Raw genomic sequence first — 15,645 nt, forward strand, 5'->3', positions numbered from 1 at the left:
AAAATCCTTCAATAGTATTTTAGAGGACACTTTTATTGACATATACTATTTATTGTATTTATATAATTATATTTATTTTTATATATTAATACCTTTTGGCTAAATATTTATTGAGAAGTGATATAATTCACTTATGATAACATTCCCAATTTAAGTAAACAACCCAGTGTTAGTATCTTCACAAGGTTGTACAAATATCACTGTTATTTAATTACAGAATATTTTCATCACCCTAGAAAGAAACCTCATACGTGCTAAGCAGTCACTTCTGTTTCTCCTACCTGCCCCTAGCAAACGCTAACCTCATTCTGCCTTTATAGATTCGCCTATTGTGGACATTTCACGAAAATAAGATGATATGGGCACACGGTTTGGCCTTGGGTGTCTGGTTTTTTCAGCTGACAGAATGTGTTCAAGTTGTGGCATTGTTCTGTGTTTCGGTCACCTTCACTGACAGACGCCGTCCCTCTGTATGGACAGACTGTAGTCTGTGTGTCCATCTGCTACGTGATGGACGTTTGGGAGGCTGCTACTTTCTAGCTGCTCTGCCTGGCCCTGCTGGGAGGGGACCCTCACGTGCAGGCTCTGCAGGAACCTATGCTTCCCATTCTCTGTGGAGCCCAATGACAACTTGTGAAATGAATGAACAGCTAGTGTGAGTATACATCTATCTAAGACTCATGCAATCATAATATGGAAAGTACTAACATAGCCGCTTTAGTGCAGCCACAGACTAGCTTATGCAAACTGTGGCTGGGTTATGGCATGCAAGTAGGAGATAAAATACAGTGTTTTCTTTCTGTTCACAACCACTTGGCCTTTACAAACGGGCTGACTCTTCGTGTTTTGGTTAATTCTGAGAGCTGAGGTAAAGACAAGAAATCACAGTTCTGGTTTCGGCAACGCTGATGTTATGTTGTGTGACACAATGATAAGAAATACAGGGTTCTGATTTGAGGTTCTCTACCCATAAAGGAGGAGAATAGTGATAACGCTGTGATGTGTACGATGTGTCCCTCCCCAAACCCCAACAGCATTAGATTCGATACTGACCACTGTCACGCCACAGAGGGGGCGACTGAGACTCGGGGCCTAGGCCCCTGGCAGGTGCCCGGTTCCCCAGCTGCTGTCGTGCAGCTCAAAACCCTGTACTCGGGCTCCTGGCCCGCCCTGTCCCACTTCCCTACACTGCCTGCCTAGACAGTCTCTGTCAGAAGCTGTTAGAGGTGACTCGTCTACACATCCTAGTGTAACTGTGTCTATTCCCATGAAGACTCTCTGAGTGTTTGGCATGCAGCATTCCTGTGCATAGGATCCATGACGAGGATCCTAACAACAGGGTAGTTCTTTGAAACAAGGCCTTCGGGGGGTGGGCAGTGTAGGCGCCCATGTCCTGCCTGGGGGCCCTGGGTTCCATGGCCGGCTCTAACTCTTGGCTCCAGCTTCCTGTCAGTGTAGACCCTGGGAGGCAGCTGCAGTCGCTCAAGTGACGGCATCCCTGCCAGGAACTAAAGCCCAGACAGAGTGCCCAGCTCCCAGCTTCTGGGCACTTGGGAGTAAACCAGTGGAAAGGATACCTCTCTCTGTCTCTCTATAGCGCTTTCTGCCTCTCAAAAAATTGAATAAAAAGTAGTAAATGATCTTAATGTTATAGCTGTAAGGGAAGCTGCCTTGAGCCCATAACTGAAATATAAATGGATGATGGATTTTTGTACCAATGAAGGCAGGCAGTAAAATTATTTAAGATGTTCAATGACCCCCAAGAGAAAACAGCCAGCCATTTCCTGAAGAGGAAGACGACACCTTTTGGGAGGTCAGGCAGGCCTCCATGCCTTCCCTGATCTCTAGCTACACTAGGGAAGACGGCTCTACGCTCGTCTGCCGTGACTGTCTTCCACAAGAGAGGTGACAGCAGAGGAGTACCTTTGGGATCAGCAGCAGCCCGATGGTAACAGTGACAGTCAGGTGGGTGTGTGCGAAGTACAGCATCAGTATCCAGTCCGACTGAAGCCGCGAGGCCAGAACAAACCTGCAACGAGACGTCACCCGGTGAGCCACACCCCACCATGCATGCTGTTTCAGACACTAGGAGCTCTGGAAACGTCTTCCCTCCGTGTACATAAAGATAGGATAAGGAAAGAAATGGGGTTGCTGTTTCTTTGGCGTATCTCGTCATCATGGAAGAATACTGCTCTCAGTCACCTTCGTTGGATGCACAGGCGTGAATTCCTTGTTTATTATTTTAGAGGACCAGTAGCCGGAGAGCTCCCTGGAGGGTTGTTTTGCATGTTTTGCATGTTTTGCTTCTAGAAGGCCAAACGGTAAACACCCATGAATGCAAAGGGCAGGTTTCAGGCAAATTTGGATTCTGAGACACGTCTAAGTAGCTCTTGATTCTAATTTCTTTACGCAAAAACCATTAGTTAGAGTTAAGAAAGAAATAGTGGGTAAAATGATCTTTATAAATGATCTCAGAAGGTTTAAATGATAAACCAGGAAATGGATAAAATGAATAAACTCATAGTTTGAAAAATGCACCTTTAAAAAGAAGTCGTTCTACCTTATCAAGTTGCTTTGGATAATTTAAGATGCAATACTTAAAACGCTTATCTTCATGAGGAATTTATAAAGTTGGGTTCCAGATGCCCCTGCAGGAAATGTGATGAGGAGAAGTTCAGTACTGCAGGCTCCTGCAGTGTAACTGGAGCATTTTTATGAATTAGCAGGTGCACGCACAAACCAAGGCTCATGGCTTCCGGAGTCACCATGATGCAGAAACCAGGGCATTCTACACAGGTCTTCTGCGATTACCCCGTTCTTTCAATATTTTCCCCATTCACTGTTTATCCATGGAAGCCAAATATGAGATTTTACTGCCTTTGGAATCAGAGAATTAGAATTTCATTTCAATGAAACTTGAAAAGCTGACATCCTAAGGAAATGTTCCTGGTATTATATAATCATACAACCGACCTAAGCGAATGGATGAACAGGGAAGAAACCAGTGTTTATAGCCACACTGTTTCCTAGTCATGGCAAATTTACCAAGTAGATTCCCGGTGTGAACATTTAAAACCAAGCTGCCACGCAGGGCACTCGTTGCTCGTTTTCACCTCCACTGGGCTTCCCCCAACCAGGAAGCTGAGTGGAAGCTGAAGAGTCGTCCCGAGTGGAAAGCTGCCGTGCACTGTGCCTGCACAGGTAGACAAAGCCGACTCTTAGCGGGTGTCCAGAGCGCCGCGGGGCTCTCCACAGTTCATGTCATGGGGAAGGGTCTTTGAGGGGAGGGTCTCTAGCGCCTTTGTGGCAGAGGTGGCGTTATACAGGCATGCCTTGCACATGATCGAGTGAATATCCATTCTATTCTATGATGAAATACATTTGACAGTTTCTCTGGTGAGTTTTTTTTTTTTTTTAATTAAGCATTGTAATGGGACCATGACACTCAGCAGCAAATTACCTCCTCTGAGGCATATATATATATATATATATATATATATATATATATATATAAGTAGCCTGGGAAAATGATAAGATCCCAAGTGGTTGGGGGTCACTGCCAGCAATGGAGAAGAAATTTCCATCCAAGGCGGCGGATTTATAATCTCAAAGTACATTGAAGTCCTGGGAGTTCCAATCTCAAATGCCAACACAAGTGAACTTTAAGCTGGCATGACAATGTACAGAAGGAAGAATGGCTGCATACATTTTAAATTAAAATAGCGACTCTTCCAGAAAAAAAAAAAAGACTTTGAAGTCTACTGACATCAAAAACCCTCCAATTAATCTGCTTTAAATACTGTTGGGTTTTTTGGGGTGACATTTCTGACTAGAATTATCTTGAGAAGAAAAATAGGTTTGCTGCAGTTTTAAAGGTTCAGTTTTAGAAAGGTATTTCTTGGTGTTAAAAATAGAATGTGTTAAAAGTCAGGAGCAGAGAAATATTTGAAAATTGAGGTTAAAAATAAAGCAAATTTAAAAGTCTTGCACCTTCCCAAAGGTTTGCTTTCTGCTCAACACTAAAAATAAGTAGTTAGAACAGAGTGGGAAAAATACCTTTGGCATTTATTTATACTTCCAGATTAATGCTTTGATTATTTTGCACAAGTTGACAAATTTTGTGAGAATTAAAGGTGGATCCATATCTAACATGCTCATGTATTTTTATTTATATATATGTGTGTATACGTCACCCATACAATTTTATGTTTTTGGCAGAAAACAACATATGCCATAATGATAAAAGAATATTTTCTCTGATGTTGGAAGCCTTATTTAATATTACTCGCTCGAGGAAAAATTACCAAAGTGCATCAAGCTGATTTAAATTGTTATGTAACCACTACTTATTCTTGAACTTTAAAAATATCAGAACCATAGAAAATATGAATTTGGTTCATGTATAAATTTTCATGTAAAAATAAGATACTTCATTTCTTTAATTGTTATTGCCTATTACTTGCTACCCACTCACCCGCCAAAAACCAATGTTCTACATATTTGCCATGTTAAACTAATTCCATTCCTTGATATTTTCAGGAACAAATTAATTTTCCCAGAGAGCACAGCTCATGCACGCTCTTGATTCTTTCAGGCCAGTACACCATCATCTGCTCTGGCCCAGGTGGAAAGGTCAAAGTTGAAACTTGACATGTAGGCGATTCTGGCTCATCAGGTGAGGCTTGGTTGCTCTTTTTGCTACCATCAGAAGTCCTCCTTGCTCAGAACCGACAGGGGTCCACACCGTTGTCTGGAAGGAGGGTGATCTTGTAAGTGAGCCGTGTCTACCAAACACCCCGTCTGGCAGGCTCGCTGTGAGCTTTTCCATCAGGACGTGTGTATACACAAACCTAACTCACACTTAGTGATGCTTCTGGCGGGGCTGATGGCTTGTTTGGGGCTCTGCGGATTAGACACAGAGCAAAGTGGGAAAGCTGTCTTCAGTCACGGCTCACCATACAGCGCCTGCCGTCTTGGTGAGGGACTCTATCGGTGTCTCCTGAAGTTGCAGTTAGCAGATGTCAGGGGGTTCAATGGCCAGCTAAGGTGGGGAAGCACTACCTGCACAGAGTTCGGGAGGTTTCTTGACAGCAGGACGTCTCAGCATGCTAAGCTGATACGACGTATCATAAATACACAGACATCTAAAAACGATACACTGATAGGTTAACAGTGTTTATCTTAGGTAGTGGTGGGGTCCAAGTAGGAAGTCATTTACTTTTTTTCTGTATTATTTTATGATTTTTCTGGAATCAACACCTATGAACTTATGACTAATTTAAAAGAAAATCATTTAAAAAATAAGTTACCTTGTCTGCATCTGAAAGGACGTGGGGGAAGTTTAGGCTTTAAAGCCTATTGGTAAAAACATATTTAATGATGAAAACTGAAGAGAGTCAATCTAAGGTAGGAAGGGACGCTCAGGCGACTGCCTTGCACAGGCCAGCATCACCTGGACAATTCACTGACTTCTTTTTTTTTTTTTGACAGGCAGAGTGGACAGTGAGAGAGAGAGAGACAGAGAGAAAGGTCTTCGTTTTGCCATTGGTTCACCCTCCAATGGCCGCCGTGGCTGGCGCATTGTGCTGATCTGAAGCCAGGAGCCAGGTGCTTCTCCTGGTCTCCCATGTGGGTGCAGGGCCCAAGTACTTGGACCATCCTCCACTGCACTCCCTGGCCACAGCAGAGAGCTGGACTGGAAGAGGGGCAACCGGGACAGAATCCGGTGCCCCAACCGGGACTAGAACCCGGTGTGCCGGCGCCACAAGGCGGAGGATTAGCCTAGTGAGCCGCGGCGCCGGCCTATTCACTGACTTCTAAAAAGGCTGGCAGCAGTGGACAGCCCTGTGCGCCGGGAGTCACGCGTGACAGCGGAGGGCGTTTCAGGTGCGTGGTGACGAGCCTTCTCGCGGACTTGTCATTCTCTGGTTGGTCTGCTGCTGTGACTGGTTGTGGAGAAGCATGGTTGTTAGATCTGGGAATGTACTTGCTTGCTATTCTGGGCACAAACAGGAAAGTAGCCTCTCTTGGATGACGGAGGGGGAGAGGGGTCAAGGCTACTGGTGCTCTGGTCGTGTGCCAAAGACCCAGGGATGCTGGTCAGGAGAGGGCTGAAGAGGCACTCCTTCCTTTGCTTATTCAGAATCTCATGTTTCCATTCTTATTTTCTTCCCTCTTCTAATCTCTTTCTCTACTTTCTTTCTTTTGAAAGAGAGTGAGACAAAATTGGGAGGTCAGCTCCCTGGATTCCTGGCCCCTTCCTAGAGCTCCGAGGGTTTTCAGACCACCCAGAACTCCTTTTGCTACACTTACAAACGTGTCAGCTGAGCCCAAGGCCCAGTTGTTCTCTGGCATCACTGATTCTGAAAAGTGCAAGAAAGCGTTGGGTGACTGAAGTCAGAGGCGAGAAGCATCCTGGGAAACCCGCAGGGCTGTGGTCTCCTGCCCCCACCGGGACGACTGCCGCTCCTGTTAGTCTCCGGAAGTCTGCACAGCAACAAAGGATCTGGAACCAAAGCCCGGGGCTCTGCTCCGACCTCCGAGGACAAAGACAACCTCAGCGTATTCCCACGCATGCTGACGGCCGACACCTGGCCAGCCACGGAGCGATGGTGCTGCTGTCCTTCTACTAATCCACCCGGAGGGCCTCATTCCAGTTTCAAATATGCATCCAGGGGAAATTCTCTGAAGATGTAACATGCGTGTTTGCTTCATCGCAGGCCACTGTCTTCTTTCTCCTTTGTACTCACCTGCTGTAGCATCGCATGTGACGTAACAAAAGCAAAGGGCAGGGGACACACTCTGATCCCAGAAAGGGACTGCTAAGATACGGTGACAACAAACCCCCCTGCACACAGTAACTCAGTCACCAGGGTGGGGTAGGTGTTTTGCTTTGTTTTGTTCTGAATTCAGCATAATGCACACTCACAAATTGTCTATTTGGATATTAGGATGGTAAAAGCATAAACTATCATGGAACATGAATGAAAACATAAATAAATGATCTGTATCTATTTTTAAGATTTGTGCACGTACGGTTGTGTGAATGCAGCCTGTTGAAATCCTTGCTTAGTATATACTAAGTTGATCTTCAGTATATGAAGGTAATTGAAAATGAAACTCGATAAAGGGTGGGATGGGAGAGGGAGAGGGGAGGGCCACGGGAGGAAGGGAGGTTGGGGGGGAAGCCACAACAATACAAAAGTTGTACTTTGTAAATTCACATTTATGAAATTAAAAATTAAAAAAATTTAAAAAAGATTTATGCACGTATTGTTTTATATCCATATCACAAAATAGCTTACGTATTAGGAAAAATATCTGATGACATCCCCCTGAGTGGCTTGGTGTGTACTACAATAACACTGAGGTGGCTTTCTAAATCAATGGAGGCAACAAATGAACATCAGAAGCAACTAAGATAACGCAATTAAATATATGCATTTCTGTAACAAAGAAATCAGTTAGGACACTCTCCTCGCTAAATCTTTCCAGAAGTCGTTGTTCCCAGTGTTGCTATTTACATCAAACGGCAACACAGCAGAAAGAGAAAACCGTCAGTTCCCAGCTCTAGGATCACTTGCCTAATGGTGTGGAAGATTGCGGAGATAAGGAGCTCATTGTGGACAGCGACAGCCATGTAGCGCGGCTCTCGGAATGCCGACGGCACAGTCCGCACTGCGTAGCAGAGGTAAACGCCCCACAAGAGGAACAGAAACTCAGCTGTGGGAAGAGCAAACAAGCAAACAACTCCCCGTTAGGTTTACTGGTGAACCAACTAACTAACCAACTAACTACATAAAACCTAAGTTCTTTAGCATGCATTTTGAAGCCATTATAGAAACATAACCGGAGTTAGAAACAAATGATTAAGAAGTGTTGTTCACATAGAAATATTGATATTAGATGTACATTTAAAATCTTATTCAATGTATCCAGGAGCTTTCAGAGGCCTGCTTTGTTTTTGTTGGTTCTGACATCATTTGGAATCACAGATTTTTTGTGTGTGTGTGCTAATACCTGTTATTTTTCCTTAAACATTTGTAAACTGATTTTCCATATTCCACACTTCGGTTTAAGATATTCATGCAACATCTGGGTCATGAAGCTACCCAGGCATAGAATCCACTGATAAGCAAACTTTCAGACATGTGAGAACATAGGTGTCCGAACATTGCGTGGCATATTTTATGCGTGAAACTCTCGTTCCTCACACCACAGCAATGACACCCTCTCTGGCTGGAGTGTTGAAGGGTAGTAGGACCCACAATCACCCTGTGCAGTGGCTGAAGCCCGAGACAGTGCAGCCGAATGTGGAAGGCTGCATCATGGGAGACCTGCTTCCCAGTGGGGCTCTGTCCCTGACTCACCTGGCATACCCCTCAGCAATTCACCTACCCCCTCTGGCCACATTTTCCTCACCTGGAAGACAAGGCCACAAAGGTACACGTTTCATGGGATTATTTGCGCATTAAGCCAAACAGTGCACCTAACGACCTTAACGTAGTGTCTGACACACAGTACTTCAATAAACGGTTCTGACTGGTCAATTTCTTGACATTTGTCTGCAAGCTGAGCACTGCTGTTTTAACCCATTTTGACCAATAATCTTTGCAGTCCATTTTGTCTGCCTTAGTGACATGACCTTGTTGGACTAGAATATCTACTTAATACAAAGAAAGCTCTATTTTGAGGCTAACATTTTGCTCATCCCATTTCCTAAACGTAGCCTTGTAGACCGAGGCACTGATCTCTCCATTCAAAACACCAAAACAAAGTTTTAGCATATTTCTGCCAGCGTTTAAGCATTAGACAGCACCACAAAAAATTGTGGGGAACCCCCTTAAATAAACCTGTCTGTCAGGAGCTACTCTGAAATCCTCCTGTGGCCAGAGGCCAAAGGAAGCAGAACAATCATCAACAATCATTCCAAACTCCCCAGCGGATTTCCTGGAGGTCTGAATTACTCAGAGCAGTGGACGTGGGCCATATGCTGAGAACTGTCCCCGCCAAGCTCTGCCCGATGGAGGAAAGGGGTCGGCGAGTTCCTCTGGCAACTCTGTGTCCACCCCGGGCACGGCTGTGGCCTTCTTTACTGGGTGTCAGACCTCCAGGCCACTTCTCGTTCCTGTGATTCTGCGTGACGTTCTCTTTCACACCGATTCATTCTCAATGTCACAGTCACAGCGGCTGCCCAGGCCCTGTCGGTCCACTTCTTACTGTTTCTACCAGGGTCCACTTAACCCTGGGTTCACCCCGTGGACACTCCATCCTTCATCAGTGTCGGGCTCGTTTCTCTGAAACTCCACTTTGGTCCTGGCTGGGTTAGCCCAGATCTCTGCCTGGACAATTGGGCTAACTTACCCACGTCTCCATTACAGCAGTCACTCATACCCGCCTATACCCTGGGAATAATCTCTGTCCCCAAAGAAAGCCTGCGAGGGAGCGGGCAGACAAGTCCTCGCTTCCAAGATCTCCTTGCTGCCAGGACTCTGGGGAGCAGTCTACACTGCATAGCTTTATTCTTCTTGCTTGTGTAGTTCTTAGACCCAGCCTTCTAGTCTGGTATCTGGTCCTCAGGTCAGCCTTCTGGGAGGCATCACGTGGAACTTCATCCAGAAATGTTTAGCCGCTCACTATGAATTCACTCACGTTCTATCCTAGCATCCCTGGCCTTGGCACTCTGACCGCATCACTGGTCGAGCACAGCCCCCAGTGCTCCCGGCGTAAGCTCTCTGAGCTGGCCTACGAGGGCTCAGTGGCGTCTGCACGCTGCCGGCAGGTTTCTTCTTGCTTCCGTGTCTGAGTCGTTGCCCCCACAGGAAATCCCCTCATCCACATTTCCAAATCTTAATCAGCTTTTCAAGGTCCACTGCAAAGCGTCCTGAAGTGAATTGAACCGACACTGAATTCCCCTTCTACTCGTACCTTGTAGTTTGTACCCAGCTGCGCACCATCCTGCAGAGAACCATGGCGCGGAGTGTAAGATTGGAGAAAAGAATTCCCAGGCCCTTTTGAGTCAACCCTTCCTCCTTCAGCCCAACTATTTATGACCTTCTTCAGGGCAAGACTTGAGTCTGTCAGTTATGTTTCCCCCGCTTTGCTCACAGGTGGGAGAGCAGCAGTACTGAGCCCGCAACCATAAGATTTAACAAACATCTGTTGAACCGAGCGACTGAGTGGTATCGGTTGCATGTTTGGATCCTAGAGACAGACCTTCTGTCAATGTGCCACTCCACCTGACATGGCGGGGCCTGCCATGCAGGAGGCCCCTCTCCTGTGGTCGCTTCTTTCCCTGGAACCCTTCCGCAAGCCAACAGCACCTTAACTAGGAGGCTTTTCCTGCGACGGGTTGACTGTGAATGGAGCGTCAGCCATTCAGGGCCCGCCTACTAACTGGTTGGGTCTGTAGCGTGGGATGTCCCGTGGGATCATGGCACCTGCTCACAGCCAAGCAAGCAGTTTCCATACTCGGCTTCTGGGTTCTGCCTACAAACACTGGATGCTCAGGTCCCTACAGAGCAGCCCGTAACGTCCTTTCAATGTTGGTGCTTCCTAACCCACAAGTTGCTCCTTGCTCAAATGAACTCTGCTACACGTTGTCTCAAAATTTTAACAGACCGCCGGCGCCGCGGCTCAATTGGCTAATCCTCCGCCTTGCGGCGCCAGCACACGGGGTTCTAGTCCCGGTTGGGGCGCTGGATTCTATCCCGGCTGCCCCTCTTCCAGGCCAGCTCTCTGCTGTGGCCCGGGAAGGCAGTGGAGGATGGCCCTAGTGCTTGGGCCCTGCACCCCATGGGAGACCAGGAGAAGCACCTGGCTCCTGGCTTCGGATCAGCGCTGGGCACCGGCCGCAGCCACCATTGGAGGGTGAACCAACGGCAAAAAGGAAGACCTTTCTCTCTGTCTCTCTCTCACTGTCCACTCTGCCTGTCAAAAAAAAAAATTTTTTTAACAGACCTATACCTGGTCTAAAGATCACTCTGGCATTATTATTGACAGTGGTGACTTCTGTTTATCGATATGCCATTGGGTGCTGTGCTTGGCACAAGAAAATGGTGAATACAAAATATTATTAAGGAAGAGTAGCATAAAAAAATGTGTTAGTGTTAGTTGAAGAATCTGCACCTAGCTGCATTATAAAAACAGTATCTCCTGCCACTTACTGCAGAGTTTTCATATAACATCATACTGAAGATCCAAAAAAAAAAAGAAAAGAAAAATCAGGTTAATTAGTGTGCTCGATGGAGGATTATATTTAAAAATCTAAGACAAGATAAGGTTTCTCTTAATAGCTAAGCCAAACATTAAAATAATTTCATTAGCAATATCAAATAGCATGCTCTAGCTGAGAAACAATTTATTATTCAAAGTACCAATTAAACTAAATGTGATATATAAAAATTGTGCTTGGGAAAAAATCAGTTTCATATAATTAACTTCAGACTAACACTGCAATTATAAAAGAAAACACGCAGATGTTACCAAATTTTGCCGTGTTATTACGTGGGAGTGGAAATGTGTGTTGTGCGTCTGCTTTACAAAATCAGTTTCTGGGGTTAAATGGTTTTGATGGGAAGTGTGCGTACAGTCAAAAAGGGAATTGGATTTATATTTAAAGATTCACATACAGCTTTCAGGAAATCGAGGCATTCTATTTTTAACCTATAAGGGCTAACACTCAGTTAAGTTAACCCTCATGGCTTTTAAAAAATTGATATACCATAATGAAAGCAATTTCAAATGATTTTTCCAGTAGGGCTGGACCAGGCCACGAAGTGGGGATTCCTATCAGTGCCTGGACCCTGAGGATGCCAGCTCTGGGACCTCAGGTCACCCTTAGGAGCTGAGAGGAACGTCGTGTGGAAGTGGGAATGTCGCCCAGCCTGTGGCTCTCTGCTTGGCCTGACACAAAGGCTCTCGGTGTGACTGACATTTTACCCCTCCTAGTCCTGTTAAAATTTATTTTACATGATATACGGATACATATACATATATGTATATGTATCCGTATATCATGTAAAATAAATGTATGTATATATGTATGTAAATATATGTATATGTATCATGATATATGTATATCATGTATATATCATGTAAAATATATGTGTATATATGTGTATATATCATGTAAAATAAATTTATATATAAAATTTATATTAAATACATATATATGTATATGATAAAGCATTTAGGTTCCATTCTGCAAATGTTTCTTTTTAAATGTCCTCTTCTATTTTTCTCTAAATCTCATCCACTTAAGAAAATTTATGATCAACCTAACAAATTATTTTTGTTGCCATGAATGGTAACTCCTCTTGTTTCTGTTCTGAAGATGGGCTGGGCAGCACTGAGTTGTCACGGAGAATCAAATCAAACAGCTTGTCTCCAGGAGCCCTGAAGACGGCCCCAAATGCCAGCACTCTGGGGTTCAGCAGACAAACAGAAGCTTTGAATTTTGGAGACTGATCTACTCTTTCTTTGGCTGAAATATTGACAGTTATGAGAGTGACACAGATTAAAACAACAATATCATTATTTGAGGGAGGGAGAGAGAGAGAAATATCTCCCAACTGTAGGTTCCCTCCCCACATGCCCACAACAGCTGGGGCTGGCCAGGCTGAAACCAGGATCCCGGAACTGCACCCTGGTCTTCCATGTGGCTGGCAGGAAACCCAAGCACCTGGACCATCACCTGCTGCCTACCACGGTGTGTGTTAGCAGGGAGCTGGATTCAGGAGGGGAGCCGGACCTGGGCCCAGGCACTCGGATATGGTATGTGTGTGTCCCAAGTGGCCTCTTAACCACTGTGCCAGACAGTCACCAAAGAATAATACTTCTGCATAGAATTTAAAGTTTAAGTGACTTTGCACGTTTCTGAGTGTGTGTGGGGGGGGAGGGCTGCCAGCCTCGAAGTCAGTTATGCAGGCTAGGGACAGAGACGCACACACAGGAAGGCAGAGGTCGCAGCACATCTCACCACGCGGACAGCTACTCGGAGGCAGGAATGTCTGTCCCCTTCTCAGTTCCCTGCAGGAAGGAGCCACGGGGGGAGAGCGGGGATGGTTCTGGAACATGTCTGTGACCCCCCAAGTCACTCAGCCTGGGCTCCACGTGCTCTAGGCCTGGCCAGCGCCCCCCAAGTTATGCCTAGGGATTAGGTTTACAGTTTGCTCCGTGGCTGACGAAGTCCCAGACGGACCCCGGGAAGTTTTCGTCACAGCCCATTTCAAACCCCTGTGTTGGGCAGCACCCAACTGCCTGTGGCAGCCAAGGGAGTTCTACTTGGAAGTAAGCGCTTCTGGTGCCCTCACGGTCTCGGCTCACAGCCAGCATCCGCCAGAGGTACTGGGCCTGGGCTCAAGGCATTCTTTCAGATAATCTGTGTTTGCAAAAGTTTTACTGTAGGAAATTTCTGGCTCCTTGGGCAAGGCTGGGGACAAGGCTCTGAGGGGTGAAGTTTCAAGCTTGGGTCAGAGGCATTTGTGCGGGAATTCCGAGGCCTGATGCCGGTGCGGCCCTGCCAGGTCAGCCCGGGGCGTGGCTGTGCTCTGAGCCTCCCTGCGCTCTGCTGAGGCGCTGTCTGAAGCCAGAGCCGTGAGGGGCACACGTCTGCAGGCTGCCGTTTCTTGATGGCTTCCTTTCACACGCCTCTACAACGTGGACCCAGAGTTCTTCCCACTCTCCACCGCGACTTCAATGGGAAAGGCAGGGGAAGTAGACTTCCTCTCCCTCTGGCATACACATTTAAGATATTTAAAGTTTGATGCTGGGTGACAGAACTTTGGCAAGACCCAGAGACGTCAGCATAGAGGGAGGCACACTACGGATCGTGAACGCGCAGGGCTCACAAGGAAAAGAGTAAGGGAGGCACGGGGGCAGGGCCAACGTCAGGGTTCCAAGCTGTGACTTCTGATCCCTCGCCTCTGGGTTCCCAGCCATCACCTGTATGCACATCGCTGGGCGGGGAGCTGGGGTTGGGCTTACTTGTCACCATTTACACAGTGCACCAGAGTGCGATAACCCAGCAGTTAAAATGCCAGCATCGCACACCGGCTACCTGGGTTCAGCTCCTGGCTCCAGCTTCCTGCTCCTGGAGCAGCAGCAGCAATGGTTCAAGTCGCTGGATTCTTGTCAGCCGTGTGGGGTACCTGGATGGAGCCCCTAGGTCCTGGCTTTGGCCCCAGCCCAGCCCTGGATGCTGCTGACATTTGGGGAGTGAAGCAGTGACGGTAGCACACTTGGTACGCGCTCACTCACTCGCTCTCCTCTTTCTGTCTCTCTCTGTCTCTCTTTGCCTCTCAAATAAACGTAAAACTGTTTTTGAAATAAAACACTTGTTTAGTGGTGCAGCAGATTAAGTCCCCCCACTTGCAATGCTGGCATCCCATTTGGGAGCTGGTTTGTGTCCTGGCTGTTCAACTTCCAATCCAGCTCCCTGCTAATGGCCTGGGAAAGCACTGGAAGATGGCCCAAGTGCTTGGGCCCCTACACCCACATGGGAGACCAGGGTAAACTTCTGGATCCTGGCTTCGGCCTGGCCCAGCACTGGCTGTTGTGGATATCTGGAGAGTGAACCAGTGGATGAAGGTTTCTCTCTGTCTCTCTCTCATTCTCTGTAACTCTTTCAAAAAATGTATCTTTTTTAAAAAAGAAAGAAAAAATGTGTTTGTAATTTTTGATCTTTTATCAAAGCCTGACAACACTGACAATCTATTACCCTTTGCTTGGGCCACATTATAAGAATCTAACCCACCTGTTTTGAAGGGCTGGCTTGAATGGTTTTGGAGCAATTCCAGTGGAAGTTATTTATTTATTTTCCATTTGTGCGGGAAAATATTTAACTTTTTTTGAGGCATGAATATTTGGATGGTGCAAAAAGTCAAGGAGAAAGAATCAATCAATTTATTTCATATCTTCATCATATGCTTTCCGTGTCGTTTCGTTTCTTCTCTTTTGGAAGCTAAAGAAATGCAAACTTCCTTGGAGTTACTGTAGAACTTGCAGCTTACAAAGTCTGGGAGTCTACCTGCGGTGTCAGGCCGGCTCAGGACACTGCCTGACCGCCCAGTGAGGGATCTGATCTGTGAACCTGCTGCTCTGTTGGCCGGAGGGTCTCTCTGACTTCCTTTATCCCACGATTCTGACGCAGGTCAGAATGGGTCCTGGTGAGCTGAAACAGCGAAAGCCTGCAAGCCCTTCCCACTCCCACAGAGTCTAAGCAGCGCCCCGGTCTCCCAGGAAGCGGCGGCACCAGCCCTCCTCCTCAGGTCACTGCGGGGATCAGACGGATGCTCTGAGAGAGCTTGTTGTTTAAACGGGCATATTCTTTTATGGATTCATTACTTATTTATTTATTTGAAAGGCAGAGTTACAGAGAGAAGTGGCGGGAGGGGGCAGGGGAGGAGAGGTCTTCCATCCACTGGTTCACTCCCCAGATGGCTTCAACAGCTGGAGCTGGGCCAGTCCAAAGCCAGGAGCCAGGAGCTTCTTCCAGGTCTCCCACGTGGGTGCAGGGGCCCAAGGACTTGGGCCATCTTCTACTGCTTTCCCAGGCCACAGCAGAGAGCTGGATCAGAAGTATAGCAGCTGGGTCGCAAACCGGTGCCCATATGGGATGGCGGCACTGCAGGTGGCGGCTTTCCC

General features: G+C 46.6%; 1 protein-coding gene and 1 long non-coding RNA gene across 5 annotated transcripts in view; one reads left to right on the forward strand and one right to left on the reverse strand.

Moving 5' to 3' along the window:
- Positions 1–7,127, forward strand: part of LOC133773648 (uncharacterized) — a 74,735-nt gene extending 67,608 nt beyond the window's left edge. For all 4 annotated transcript variants that reach the window (XR_009867949.1, XR_009867947.1, XR_009867948.1 and 1 more), the window contains 2 exons: positions 4,595–4,675; positions 5,491–7,127. This is a non-coding gene — a long non-coding RNA (uncharacterized LOC133773648). The remainder of the gene's footprint in view (positions 1–4,594; positions 4,676–5,490) is intronic.
- The window catches only part of GPR158 (G protein-coupled receptor 158), a 344,765-nt gene that overhangs the window by 7,020 nt on the left and 322,100 nt on the right, over positions 1–15,645 (reverse strand). Inside the window, exons 8-9 of the mRNA XM_062211168.1 lie at positions 7,584–7,722; positions 1,924–2,029 (exon numbers count right to left, since the gene is read on the reverse strand). Of these exons, the coding sequence (XP_062067152.1) occupies positions 1,924–2,029; positions 7,584–7,722 (245 nt within the window). The remainder of the gene's footprint in view (positions 1–1,923; positions 2,030–7,583; positions 7,723–15,645) is intronic.

This window comes from Lepus europaeus, chromosome 14, assembly GCF_033115175.1.
Source record: "Lepus europaeus isolate LE1 chromosome 14, mLepTim1.pri, whole genome shotgun sequence".
NCBI lineage: Eukaryota > Metazoa > Chordata > Mammalia > Lagomorpha > Leporidae > Lepus > Lepus europaeus.